The 14,717-nt window shown below is 44.1% G+C and overlaps 1 protein-coding gene across 7 annotated transcripts in view; it reads right to left on the bottom strand.

Moving 5' to 3' along the window:
* Positions 1-6,348: 6,348 nt before the first annotated feature.
* grin2bb (glutamate receptor, ionotropic, N-methyl D-aspartate 2B, genome duplicate b) overlaps positions 6,349-14,717 on the bottom strand; it is an 88,113-nt gene continuing 79,744 nt past the window's right edge. For 4 of the 7 annotated variants that reach the window (XM_019862111.1, XM_019862113.1, XM_019862112.1 and 1 more), the window contains 2 exons: positions 13,848-14,086; positions 6,349-11,666 (listed from right to left, as the gene is read on the bottom strand). In XM_019862111.1, the coding sequence (XP_019717670.1) occupies positions 9,303-11,666; positions 13,848-14,086 (2,603 nt within the window). In that variant the 3' untranslated portion in view covers positions 6,349-9,302. The remainder of the gene's footprint in view (positions 11,667-13,847; positions 14,087-14,717) is intronic. The other 3 variants (XM_019862115.1, XM_019862116.1, XM_019862117.1) reach the window with 3 other exon arrangements.

The following is a 14,717-nucleotide window of genomic DNA, read 5'->3' as shown; positions in this document are numbered from 1 at the left end:
GGAGCACATTTTAGCCTGCTTTGTACATTGCTCCATCTGCTTCGACGCCGCTCCATATGATTGGAATCCAGATCAATAATTTTAAGTACCGGTACCCTTTTATCTACCAGTACCGTACTTGAAAATGCATTGGGATTCCAATGATTACATTTTGTGCAACAAGTTGACGAAATAAAATTGCGTAAATTCAACCAAGATTTTTGTCAGTGTACTGTTTGCTTGATCACTGAATAAATTCCAGATAAAATCTGCGGTGCATGAATTAATCTCCTTAAAGTGGGGAAGCGGTGCATATTTACAATAACTTGACAAGTAACCCTTAACATGGAGCAGCTAACATACGTTAACATTTAAAGCAATGCCCAATTAATATTACAAATATTGTAAATGACAATACCAAATACTCCATCCTCTGTCTGATTGATATACTGCTCGCTCTCTGGGTGGAAGGGGACAAATTTATTGATGTGGCCCCAGGGAACTTTATAAATGTGTCAAAATGATCAAAACTATCCAGAGCAGAGAAGAAAAAAAGAGGAGGAAAAATGTGAGAAAGACAGATCAAGTTGTTGCTCTTTTGGGTTTGTGTAATTAGATGTCACTTGCGTGATTTGACAGTTACAAAACAGTTCTCTTATAAATTAAATGCAATGTTAAAAATTCAACTCCTCTTTTAAGCCTACGTAAACGTTTGTGGGGGCGCCACATTCAATCTCACCTATGGGGCGTGACGTTGGCTCGGGCTTTTGATGATGAAGATTCTCTTCGGTGGCTCTGCTCTTCCATACAAGTAGGCGCGGTAAGTTAATAAGACGAGGATGGGCTCAACTCATGACCGTTACGTAGGCAGAGGGAGTGAAAGTTGGGAGGCCTCCACAGAAGTGTTTTCCGAGCATCATTGGAGCCGCTCAGGGAAAGGAAGCAAGGCAAGTCATTGAAAGAAAGAGGCAAAACAACGGAAAGAAGCGATCAGTTGATGAAGAAGCTTTGTGCATCTTTACCTTTAGAAAGTGTGAGTATGTTTTCTTATCTTCTTGACAGCATCGGAAACCGAGCTCTGTCTTGACTGCAAATACTTTATATACAAAAAAAAATGCAGTTATGTATTTATCAATCGACAAGGCAATCATTTCAAGGCGGCACATGGTGATGTGACATGTTTTCTCCAGATGTGAAACACGCTGCACCAGATGACTGTTTTCCTCTCGTTTTCACTCGATTTTCTCTCCACCTTCGTGGTGTCTATAAATCTGTTTTAATACCTCAACAATGAGTCAGTCGCTTACTATGATCCAGTGTGATTAACACTCCCCGTTATGAGGATGCATGCACTACCTTCCACGCAGATGTGCTGTGCCGAATATTATGGCAAGTGACTGCATGTGTGCGTCAGGTCAAACTTCAACTGGCTAAGTTACCATATTTCCTCAAATTGACCTGCTCTAATAGATGCTGTGCTCCAATTTCTTGCTGGGCGAGTCATCCACATGAATAAATTGAGTGAGAGCACAGATGCTGTAAAACAAGAGGGAATAATGACATATCCATCCATCCATCCATTTTCCGATCCGCTTATCCTCACATGGGTCGCAGGGGGTGCTGGAGCCTATCTCAGCCATCTTCGGGCAGTAGGCGGGGGACACTCTGAACCGGTTGGCAACCAATCGCAGGGCACACAGAGACGAACAACCATCCGCGCTCACACTCACATCTAGGGACAATTTTGGAGTGTTCAATGAGCCTGCCATGCATGTTTTTGGAATGTGGGAGGAAACCGGAGTACCGGGAGAAAACCCACACAAGCCCGGGGAGAACATGCAAACTCCGCACAGGAAGGCCGGAGCTGGAATTGAACCTCTGCACTGTGAAGTCGACGCATTAACCACTGGTCCACCGGGCCGCCCTATAATGACACATTTCTACATTATTATGTTATTAAACAATGAAATTCTGAATATGAATCGAATATCACCATAAACAGTCACTGATGATGTTGAGGTTTATTTCATCTGCCTTCCATGCATGCCGCAAGGGTTCAGTTTCCACTCAGGTTCAGTGTGAATCGTGGTCTGTCTCGATATGTGCCCTGTGATTGACAGGCGACCAGTCCAGGGTTTATTCTTTCACCCAACGTCATCTGGGCCATCTGGGTCATACTCATTGAGTTGATTTGTTTCATGCAAAACCTGTTCCGCTATTTTGCTTTCATTTAAGTGCTCCGTGTGCTGACCATGAATCCTCACTTGCCATTGATGGTGCTGATGGTGGTTGCCATGGTAACAGGGGCCCACTCAAATCATCAGGACAACAAACTGGATTATGGAGACTGGAACTACAGAGAAGGAGGTAGAACGTCACCGAAACAAGTTAGATTGCATGCTTGTCGTGGGATCTTCAAGTCCAAGTGTGTGTTTGTGTCAGTCGACAGAGTTAATGTGGCTTCGGTGCGCAGTTTGACCAAAGTTCTGGATGCATGGGGGAAAGGTATTTTCAAGGAAATCAAGACTTTGCTGCTTTCCAAACCCAACACACTGCTCCCCGACTACTCCAGGTAATTTTAGGTACTAAATAATCTCTTAAAACCTTGCGTTGAGCATTTTGTTGAGCCACTTCACCACCAGTCACCAAACCAAACATTTGACTGAAATGAATGTACGGTACGGCACTGCTTTTGATCACGCAATTGTCAAAGGACATTTAGTCCTGTGTAGCCGATATACCAGATTGCAAATGTTATAGATTTTGAAGATGAACACTTGCTCAGTGACCACAGATCATTGTGGAGAAAATGCACAGATTAAATGTAGCGGTAATAGATTTTAAAGTAGCGAAGTAATGTACCGGTATGTATGACATGGTGAGCGTGGTCACCTCAGAATCAAGAGGCAAAGTGAACGAATTCTACTACTCTACTTATCCAACTCGACTCAGGTAGAGGTTGCATGTTCTCCCTGTTCACATGTTGCTTTTATTTGACTATGCGTGGTTCCTCCGACATTCCAAACACTTGCTGGTCCAGTAAGACTAGGGCTCAATTTTTGTGACCGACATAAACCTGTCACGGCGCATCTCCAGGCAGATGCAAGTTGGACCTAATGTTGGTAATTTCACAGACGACTGCCATCTGGCGGATCTGTGAGAGGGACGGTGCGGGAGTGGCTACAGCCAACTTCAATCAGAACCAATCAAAGCAGCTCCTGTCATGAGCCGAAACTGACTTTGGTCGAAAGGCAGATGAAAACCCTGGACCGGGCGACAGTCAATCACATACAGGGACAGACAATTATTCAAACTCACATGCACACCACCACAAAGTAGGAACTGAACCCATGCCTGGAAGTCAGGGTTATTGAACCATTACACACCATCAGTAACTTCTCATTATTTTATAGCGTATCCTCGGCCCTTCTTTCTGCAGGGTGCGTCCTTTATCAGAAACCATCAACGATCTGTTCAGAGAAGTCATCATGCTGCATCAGCGCATCACAGAGCTCTCCCATCGCCTAGCAACCATGGAACCGTTCTTTCGTCACCATGGCTACAGTGAGGAGAGGCTTGGGGATGACCTGTCTTTGGGGCGTCAGAGCCTGACAGGTGAGGTGGCGAGCCTGGCCCGCTACAAAACAAGCGCATGGGTGAGGGCCAGCCCCGAGAAGGCGAGCCGGCTGGTGAGGAGGCGGCGGGTGAAGGTGTTGAACAACGGCGACGTGATGGTTGTGCATAGTGCACAGTGACAGCTCGTGGCCAGAACAGAGAAAAGTTTGAGAATTTACAAATAAGTTCTAATTTTTTATTCTTTCATGATTTTATAATTTTAATGTAATTAAATTTACATTCAAAATGAATTCACAAATGAATTAAAGTGTCTTGTCTGCTTTTTCTATATGACAATATAACAAAATTAAATCCAAATTACATAAAGCAATTGACTAGTGCTGTTGTGCTTGGACGCAATTCACACTTAGTGATGCGGTGAATGTGAATGCTTGCTCGTGACCTGTCCCGAGTGTATTCTGCCTTTCAGTCAGCTGAGATAGGTTCCAGGTTCTTGCAGTCAATTTTTTTCTTGAGGACAATTGGTTTTGAAAATAGAAAGATAAATAATTTAGGGGGGGGGGGAAATGTCACAAAACTACTTGGTCTAGGCTTCAGCCTTTATAAACTGGATGGATGAGTGTTAAAAAATATAATAATAGTGAAATAAAATGTAAAACATGCTGTGCGATTGACAGGTGACCAGTCCAGAACGTAACGAGCCTTTCACCCCAAAATCAACAACCGTGACGCAAGTGAGAACAAACACGATCGAAAATGGATGATTGGGTCAATTTAACTACCTGATAAAGTTGTAGCCTTTTTGCTATGGCTTTAATTTAAATATGTTTTTGTCAAAACATAAATCACATCAAATGTTTTTGAATCCGACCAATTCAAAAATCATGCTTGAGACGTGATTTAACAAATTAGAGTCCAGATTGTTGCCTTTGCTATGCCACATGTTGCCACAAGGTGTCAGCGATCACTTGGCCATGAGACACAAGAAGGGACAACCACATTTTGAAACGACGACTGATTGCACCACACGAGTTATTTCAACGGCTTTGGACTATGATAATTGATAATATCTTGATAATAATTGTGTTCACATCGTATCTTAAATACACGCTCTACATTAGTGCGCAGTGAGAGATCATCAGGTGTGCCGCGGGAAATTACCCAATGTCAAAAAGGTAATTATTTATTCATTAAAAAGATTTTTCAATGCCAACCTCATATGACAACAGGCAAAACAATCAATTTCTCTACCACTAGATGACAGAAGGTACATAATTAACCTGTTCGGCCACCTTTTGTGAATCTTTTTGCTCAGTTTGTGCTGTGAGATTTTTAATTATTTATTTTTTTGTGACGTGAAAGAATGTGGCTTGGCTCAATAAACGTTGGGAAACAGTGTTATGTTTTGACCTTTACTCAGCAGGTGACTATTTTCCGTTACAAATATGACAGTGGACACACACACACACACACACACACACACACACACACACACAAAACTTGAAGCCTTCGTAAACTTCGCATCCCTTTCCCCTCTACCTCCACATTTCCACTAGTGGCCCATTCCTTCTTTCTCTGCTCCATTTCTGTTAAAATCTGCCCTTTTTACGCCACACTTCCTCATGTATTAACCCATACATGATACACGCAGCATCCTCACATAGCTCCCTCTCATCTTCCTCCTCTTCTCTCTCCTGTGCACGCTGACACATGTGGGCGTTAAGATCAGGCTGTGCTTTCCATTTTGGTTTTGCTATTGTCAATGCATTGTTGCATCCGATCCAGTTAAGATGCTGTGGGAATACTGTTTAAATCTCTCTCTCTCTCCCTCTCCACCCTCCACTCCTTCCACTGCCATCTCTGGAAAAGGAGCCAGTTGCTAGGTAACAGTTAATTGTCAAGAAGTAGTTACATGTGTTGCAATGCACGGCGAGCTTGTCGGCCTGATGATGTTGGCAGAGAACAAGTGAGCAGAATAAGACGCTGATGGAGAGATTGTTACGTTAAAAAAAAACAAGTTGGAAACTGATGACAAGGGATTAGCTCAGTGAGCGTGTTGTGCTCCAGTAGATGTAAAGATCTGCCCACATAAGGGAGGCAGTGGTACATGTTAAAACCTGCTGCTTCTTTATATATCCCATGTTGCTGGACAAGGCTTTCAGAAGAAAGCACATCTGAGGAATAAGGGGGTGTTGTTGGAGCGCTTTGATGTCAGCATCGGTTCCCTCAATATGCTTATGTACTTTTACAACAGCATTGCCAATTCTGAAACCTACTGTAATTTTGAGGTGGAAAAACCTTTATCTAATCTCTTTTTTTTTTTTTTTTTTTTTAGATGAATAGAAAAAGCAAAAGAGGTATGGATTGGATTCATCAAATAAACATACTGTAACGACTAATTTTTGGGAGAGGACAACTCATTTTGATGAAGCAGGATCCCCAACAGTGTGTTGGTGTTGAGTGGCAGAAATGTTCCACGCAGCTTACGCAACATCAACTGTTTATCAAGTTTTTAAAAAAAAATGATACCCAATTTAAAAAAAATAAAAATAATAAGTACAATTCAATGTCTCAGATTTTAGAAGATCTAGGGTTCAATTTAAAATGTATTATAGTGAATGATAACATTTTGAAAATGTTTATTGGGATCATTTTTGTTTTATATCAGGAAACCTTACTTGGGGTGTGCACACTTTTCATATCCATTGAAAAGCAGTATTAAGGAACATGAATATATTTGTTCAAAAATAGTATTGATAAAGAAAGTTGAAATGAAATGAGAATCATGTGTGGGATTTCACTTTATTTTTTTATTAATACTCAACACTTTTATTCCAAAGAGACAGAAGAATAATGTTTCTCAGAACTTATCCGCACATCAGCTGTGTGTTTTAATCTCATTATTCAAATATTACTAAATATTCCATCAAATCCGAAATACTTTCTTCACACAAGTAATTCATTTGCATACAAAAAAAGTGATGGTTAACAAGATTTGGAGTCATATGTACATTTTTCACAATCTGTACAGCTCTGGGATGGTGTTTGATCGTCTGAGGCCCAAACGGAACAAAAGTGGAACGACATTGTGCTTCCCATGGATCGGTTGGTGCAGACGCTCTCCTCCCCGTCAAAACAAACCGAGCAAACGCGCACTTTCCGTCACTATAAACAACTGCACATTAACGTGTCCTGAAGTAGTTACAAAAAGAAATTTGCAAGGGGCACCTACGAATCACAGATTTATCCCAAATAGACTTTTTTATCTGCCGTTTTGTACATATATTTTTTTAAATATCAAAAATCCATGAGTGCCTCTATTTACACGGAGTTGTATAATACATATAAAAGAAGTGTGTATTCCTCACTCAGGCTGTCTCTCGCACACACAGAGGTAATCAATCTTACAAATTCAGGCACCTACGACAACAGAAATCATGTATTGAATTTTTTTTTTTTAAAGCAGAAAAAGAGGAAAAATATGAAAAAAGGCTTTTTCAGTGACTGTGAGCAAAACCTCCAACTTGTTCATGGACATTTGGCCAACACAAGCATTAATTAGTTTTGAAGATTGAATGTCTTGCTGATCTGGCGGTATTCTTTTCGATTTTGGTGTGTTAGATTGGTGTTTTCTCTTGCAAGGACAAGCACACGCACACACTTACACGAACACTGATCCAGTACCAATGACATTTCTAAAAGGTACGCTTTCAAAAAACATCCAGTTTGTTGGCCCAAAAAGTTAAAATCGTAAAAGCATAAAGAAAGAAAAGCGTAGACATGCAAACACTTATTATCATACATACTGACTTGTCCAGTGATCTGTATAAAGTTGCTCTCAATTTTTAAATGGGGTGGACAAGAAACCACTCTATTGTGTGCGCCATATTTAAATATGGCCTGGAAAAAAAATTGCATTTTTGACGGATTCAATTGGTCCATCGGGTAGGGGAATCATTTTCGAAAGTGATGTCACTCGGATGAAATCAAAGGAAGTTCAACATGGGGGGGGAAGAGGATTAAACATAGTGGGACCGTGAAAATCAAGTCCCCTTGATGTTGAATCGTAAACGAGCAGATGGAGGAAGCTTTTATTGGTCCAAATGCGTTTTGGGGATATTTACCAAAATTACTTGTAATATTTTTAAGAAGCACAAAGAAAGGACTAGTCACTGTCATGTAATGACGTGAGCAAACTAATTTACTCTCAGGGCTCTATTTTGTGAAATGGCATATAAATCCTGCGTGGTGCTGGTAATTTCGTAGATGAGAGCAGGCTGGTGGATCTGGGAGAGGGATGGCTGCGCCATTGTGGGATTGGTTATGACTATTTTAAATCATGGACCCCCGTCTCCCCTTTAGCTGTGCCGCCCACTGAGATGATTTAAAACGTGTAATGATTAGATTGTCACTCTGCCACGCCCATCTTCAATGACCCTACCGAGGCTGCACTCGTTATGTTAGTTCACTCAAATGTAAATACAGTAGGCCTTGTTATCTATTAGATATAAAATCAAATTAACATGTAGAGCTGCTAACTCACGCCACAAGTGCCTTGGCTAGTAAACATAAAAGGCAACAAGCAGGTGATCAGTTATGCTAAAATTAATATGATGGGGATAATGTAATCAATAATAGTGGGTTTTTTTTGTGTTTGGCAGAGAGGAATGTTTTTTTTTTCTGGCACACTGGCTCATAAATTGTACCTATTTTAGAGGATCAGTGTAAAAATGCTCTCTACTGCAACATTTTTGTATCTTCCTTAAGAAACAACATCTGACATCTTAATTTAACCTCACCTCGCCTGAAACTTTGTCGTCCTCGCAACTTTCTTTTACACGTGACTCCTGTGATGGAAATTTCAGCAGCGGCGGGAACCAATTGCCCGGAGGTGAAACGTGAACATGAATCCTTTAAGGCACATCCAGCTCGAAATGTGAGACCCTTTTTGTTGCTGCTGAGCGGAAAGCAAAAAAGCGAAATGGAAGGGCAAATCGGTGTGATGATGGAGGTTTCCGCAGCTGAAAAAAAGTAAGCCAATAAGTACATTGTACTTAGCAAGTCATGCCTTTTCGTCACATACACGTCACAATACTCAAAAGTTTTGAAAAGTAAATGAATCAATAAATAAAATATGAAGGAATAATTCATTGCAAAGAAGAATCCAAAATGACAGGAGCACCCAAAATATTCAAAGTGGTCCACAATTCTCCTGTGAAGTTGGTAAGCAAAAGAAACAATCAACATCATACAAACACTAGTTGAATAAATAAAATTGAAAAACAAACCAGTCATCTCGAAACAATTTAGTAGTATTCGCTCATAATATTAACACGAATGGTACAATTATTGTGAATTTACCCTGTTGCTTCAGCAGTGTTGATTTCTCATTCATGATTGATTGTAAGTACCGTTGTGAAAGCAAAAAAAGTTTTGGAACTATGAGCTTATAAAGAGAGCAGCTCCTCCGTCTGTCTTTCCCTACCTCCTTCCTAGCACCGCAATCCTCCCTTGTCGCTGAAAACTTGCCGTCCACGGGACTCGACCACAGTCTGGCTTTGAGCAGCCGTCGCGTATCGTCCAGAGGGTTGCGTTTAGTGGCATGAGAACGAAACCCACTCGTGTCGTCACCTTCTCTTCGCGCAAAGAGGCCATTGCACTGCGCTGTTTTTGTTGTTGTTGTTGTTGTTGTTGTTCTCCGTTTTCCTTATTTGTCTTCGCCCACTTTGTTGCTTCTCTTCTCCCCCTCAGACGTCCGACTCTATGCTGGAGAGCTTTTCATAGACGTGTCCATTGCTTGCACCATTGAAGGGTCTTTGCCCCAAACCTAACGTGTCCCGGCTGCCGGGCATGAGCTTGTTGACCCCGAGGTGGTTGCTCATGGGACCGCCCGCCCCGCCCATACACAGATCTTTGGGGAACCTGGGGGCTACATTGGCCATCACCCCTGCCGTGGCCGACGCAGGCAAATAAGAAGTCGCCCCCATGGAGCCCCGGAAGTCCCCTCCTCCTCGGCTGTTGTTGAGTAGCTGCTGCTGCTGTTGCTGCGTCTGTGGCTTTTTGATGTAGTACGGTTTGGCACCGTGTAAAAGACACTGGTCATCGCCGAAGGTTGGGATGAAGGGGTTCTGGTTCACCTTATCTGGGTAGAGAGATTTAGACAAGGAGTAAGTCCCGGCGCCTCTGCCACCACCACCACCACTACCGCTCCCACCGCCCATCATAGCCCTGTCCCTGTCCCTTAGGTCTCGCTCCCCCACAGACCGCCGGTGCAACCCACCTTCGCCTCCGCGAAACAAACTAAAGGAGGAGCCTCCTTGCGCCCTGTCTCCGCCTATTCCTCCAAACATGGGAGACTCTCTTTCCCCTGCGTACCTCTCAAACATCTGAGCGTACGGGCTGGGGCCCTCCATGTAGCGGTCTTTGTCTTTCAGACTCACGCTGCGGGGCTGGGCAAACTGGCCGCCGACGCCCCCGCCAGCCCCGCCCCTACGACCTGACCCCTCCCTCTGCAGGTCGACAAATGTGTCATAAGAATGCTGCCTCCGTAAGACCCGCCCACCCGGCCCAAGCTTCCTGCTCTGAGTCGGCGTTTGGCCCATGTTGCTTTTCCCTGCAGCAAACACGACGTTGTTATCCTCGCTGATGTTGTAGAGGTTGCTCGGCTGAATCTTACAGGAGTCACAGCGCTTGCAGCTCGCGGAGCTGGGGCGAACGCTGCTCGCCCCAATTCCACTAGCTGGGCAGGAGCTCCCCGCCGCTCCGCTGTGGTGACACACACTGTGGCAGTTACGACACTCCCAGTCACCACCAGCTATGCCACCTCCTCCCAGTCCGGAAACGCCCTTCTCCCAGCAGGTGTGGGCCTGCTGGCCAGCCGACACTGAGCCAAGGCCACCTTTCAACTCCTGCTTCTTGCATTTACTTTTGAGAAAGTCCTCCACAGGAACTAAGCTTTGACAGATACCACCACCGCTACCGACGCCCACACCACTTCCTCCACTTCCACCCTCTTGCTCCCACTTGCCCTCCTTAGAGCGGAATTGTTCCGCATAGAATTCCCTCAAGTTCTCTTTGTCTTTGCGGAATAAGTAAGGTGAAGCGTTACCCCCTCCTCGCTTCCGCTCCAGGGGAGGTGAGATGGTGCGGTGTGCCAGTGGCCCGTGAGGGAAGTGGTGGTGGACGGTGTGGTGGTGGGGTCTCCTTCGGAAGCCGCTCAGCTCTATCTCGTCTTGCTCCCGCCTGCACTTGGCAGAGGCTGGCCTCTTTTTCAGGCTGTCCCTGTACTGCTTATGCCGCTTGGCGTTGCCCTCCAGGTTGCCGTAGGTGACCGTGTGAGTGGAGATATCCGACACGTCCGAGCGGATGTTTGCGTCGTCACCCCCCGAGCCTCCCCCACCCCCACCTCCACCGCAGTACCTCTCGTGACCCCCGATGAGCCCCGTACTGGATGCACCTCCTTTGAACGAAAACCTCCCGTACACATTGCTTCCCTTGAACCCAACTTGATTGGAATCCGCGGGGGGGTGACCTGCAATCAGGTCAAACTTATTGGTATTCCTGTGAGTCATGGAGGGGCGGGGCTGGGTGGTGAAGATGGGTGCGACTCCTCCCCCTAAACTTTCGCAATCGAACATGCCCCCTTCCAATGAGCTAGCACTGCCTAAGCTACGCGGCCTATTAGGTGGGGGGCCCGACATACCCAAAGCTGAGACTGGGTGGTGGTGCCGGTAATGGTCCTGGTACAAGTTGTTGTCCTTCAGGGGCAAATTCCCAAAAGTCCTCTCCACCTCGCTGATGTAGTCAGTGAACCTGTTGTCCTCTTGCATGTAGGGTGGTGCGGACTTGCAGTCCGCAGGGTGCCCTACGATGCTGCGGCGGTGCTCCTGAATGTCATAGATGGCCGATTCACGGCCACCATGGTTGTACTCCAGGGCCGCGTGCGGAGAGCCATTAATGCCCGGCACTGCAGTCATGTCTTTGGCAGTGCGGAGCAACCTCAAGATGTTTGAGTGGGTATTGTTCATGTTCTTCTTGATGGATGATGAAGGTGAGTCTATGGTTGATTTGTTTTCCTCAATTTGTACTCCGTGTATGCAGCTGTAGATACCCTGGAGCATGGGAATTGGAAATGAGCCGGCAGGTGAAGGGAGACGGGAAGGGTAAGAGAGATGAAGTGGGAGGAGAAGGGAAGAAAAGTGAGAACAAGAACGAGATGAGCAGTAAAAAAGAAGTCGAGTACCAAAGACTTCATAATTTAGACGGGGATTAGTGAAAGTGCCTGTTAAGACTGGTTGGTTAACTCTTAATTCCGAAGAAGTGCAAGCACTTGAGTGTGAAGTCAAGTGTATGAGAGAATTTGCAGCTCTGCTGGGGCCATTTATACAGCAGTTTTTCTTTGGATTTGTTTCTTATTATTGACAATGGATACAAACAAACAATGTGATTCTGGACCATTATTTTTTGCATGTTTAGAACATTATAGAGCCTGTTAACATTTTTTTTAATTCAGAATAGGAATTCTGGAAACGGCAATTGTTTCCATCTATGCACTGAAAACAGAAACCGATGCAGGTGTTTAATTTGGGCTTAGACTGCAACAGTATCACACTCCTCCAAAGTGTCCATTTATTACACAGCTACCGTATCCTAATATTCAGTCTCATATACGTTGTTGAAAAGTAATCATGGATGGTTTTGGATTCGTTGCACCTCTCGTGTACGTGCAAGTGTCTTAACCTCCTAAGACCCGAACTCTTGCAAGGCATGCATTTTTATTTTATTTTTATTTTCTCTTTGATATTTAGGCTAATTGGGACCTGATGAGTGTACAAACAAAGAACTATCTTTTTATATGATGTAACGTCCTCGTAAGTGGACGCCAGGCCCTTGTAGTCCAAAATTTAATATTGTAGTCTTGAAAACCAGAAACGTCATGTCCACACATGTGGACGCCAGGTCCCAGGAGGTTAAAGAGGGATGTTGCCACCTACTGGCCTGGCATGCATATTACACGACTTACTGACAGACGTTTCACTTCACCTCATTCGTCAAAATTCACATGATTTGTTGTCTGTATGGAAAACAGTTAGACGATGCTTCTGATAGTCCTGTCAGCTACACTCTTTCAAATCTGAGCGGTCAAAGGCCGGTGAGCCACAAGACGGAACCAAATATGTTTCCTCAAAGGCATTTCACCGTTTGTGAAGGAGTTATTGTTGGCTACAGGATGTACAGTATACTTTACATCAACCAGTGATACCTGACAGTTTTCTTTATTCTTCTTGTGTCTGTTTTATCTCTGTTTCTGGGTGCTTGGGTGAACGGCAGCTGCTCTCGTGGGAATGTTTGATCTGATCTCTCTACATCTAGAGCTACTATGGCTGCTCTGAAATATAACAGAATAGAGGTTACCAGCACACCAGGGTCTTTTCCTGCCAACTCTTTGCCTTGCTACTAATTCCATTTTCCATCCTTTATCATTTTTGTCATTTAAATAATATATATCAATACGTATAATGTTTTTCAAATGGATACTAGGCATGCTGAACCACTAAATATCAAATCCGATTGAGAGCATAGATAAAAGCCTGATGCACTCCTTGAAAAATATCACACTTTAAAAGCAATCAGAGCAAATTTGTGGCCTCACACTGCATATGGCCACCAGACAAAAGAAAGTGTTCAAGTGCTCAATGCCAATTCTAAGGTCAGTGTCAGTGGGCGTTAAACAAAATGACAATTAGAAACTATTTCAGCTTGCACACAAACACACAAACACCGGTGTCCTTTTGTTTGACAAATGATAGCTGAGAGCGTTCGCGTGCAACAACCCTCGCGCTGAAAAGGTAACATTATGCTAATGAATTACCTCTCAAATGGCTATTTCTGGGGAACCAAACAACCCGCAATAACACTAAGACACCTTGTTAAATGACCCGCCAAAGAAACACTGTAAAGTACTTTCAACTCTTGCGACAGACTTTTAGATCACGAGCTGCAAACGTGCCACGAAGCCAGTACATGTCATTTCAACCTTAACTCGATTAGCAGTTCACTCTGTCATGACCAGAAAGACTTGGACTTCTGTTGTGTTCGAACATTTTTGTTCGGGAGTGAGTGTAGTGCTCATACGTCGACATGATCTGAAAATGGATATGTTGACAGTAAGGAACCAGCAAGAAACAGCAATCTGAATGTAAAAATAAAACTACAATGGCAGACGATGCGTAATTCTCCAAAACAGACAAATGTGTGATGAGGAATCCAAAATAACACACATGTACACTCACCCTGCTAATCGAGAAGGTGACCCCGGGCTTTCCGGAACACACGCCCATGAAGCAGAAGCGCAGCTGCCAGTAGAACAAATGTTCACAGATGAAGGTGATGAGTGACAGAACCATGGCGGCCCCGAGCATGTAGAAGACTCCCGCCATGTTGTCCACATCCAGCTGACTGCTCATAACCTCGTTCTTCTCATTGTGGCAGATACCTGTCAGCCATAATGCCTCGAACTCCTCCATCTCACCTGGAAGAAGCGGCGATACGGCATGTTTGCGGTTAGTGATATGCGAGCTCTTGAGGGAGTTTGCCTCAGGTGAGAGTGTGAGTGGGGAATAAAGGACATATTTTTTTCGGGTGGCTAGTTTTTGCCAAAAACAGCTCAGGTCTCATGTATGGGGAACAAACGTCACGTTACATTATTTGAACCCAACGCCCCGCAGAAGATCATCCTCATTACGGATTGCTTATGCAAGGCTGATCATTCTTTGTTGCGGGACAAAAAAAACCCCAAAAAACAATTGCCTACTGGGAGTTGACGGTCCACAGGGAGGAAGTTCACATGGTCATGTGAGAAGTATTTCCACCCTAAAATGTGTCCATCTTATTCCCATATCCCTGAGGGCTGCCAAGGGGGGAGGACACGTCCAGAGAGATTTGCTGGATTTGTCCCGATGGTTTGTTTTTCTTTGCTATGTGTGAGAGAGAGAGAGAGAGAGAGAGAGAGAGAGAGAGAGAGAGAGAGAGAGCGCCTAGCGAGAGTGATCAAGTGGTGAATATTCTTCCTCAATGCTTGGCTAATACGATAATATTGTTTGTGCAAATGAGCATGAATGAGTCAATTTTAGGGAGGTGTTAACTTGTTTACTTGTTTAATC

The sequence above is a fragment of the Hippocampus comes genome, unplaced genomic scaffold (genome assembly GCF_001891065.2).
Source record: "Hippocampus comes isolate QL1 unplaced genomic scaffold, H_comes_QL1_v1.1 scaffold7, whole genome shotgun sequence".
NCBI lineage: Eukaryota > Metazoa > Chordata > Actinopteri > Syngnathiformes > Syngnathidae > Hippocampus > Hippocampus comes.
Note: the sequence above shows the minus strand (reverse complement) of the source record. Positions and strands in the feature narration are given on the sequence as shown.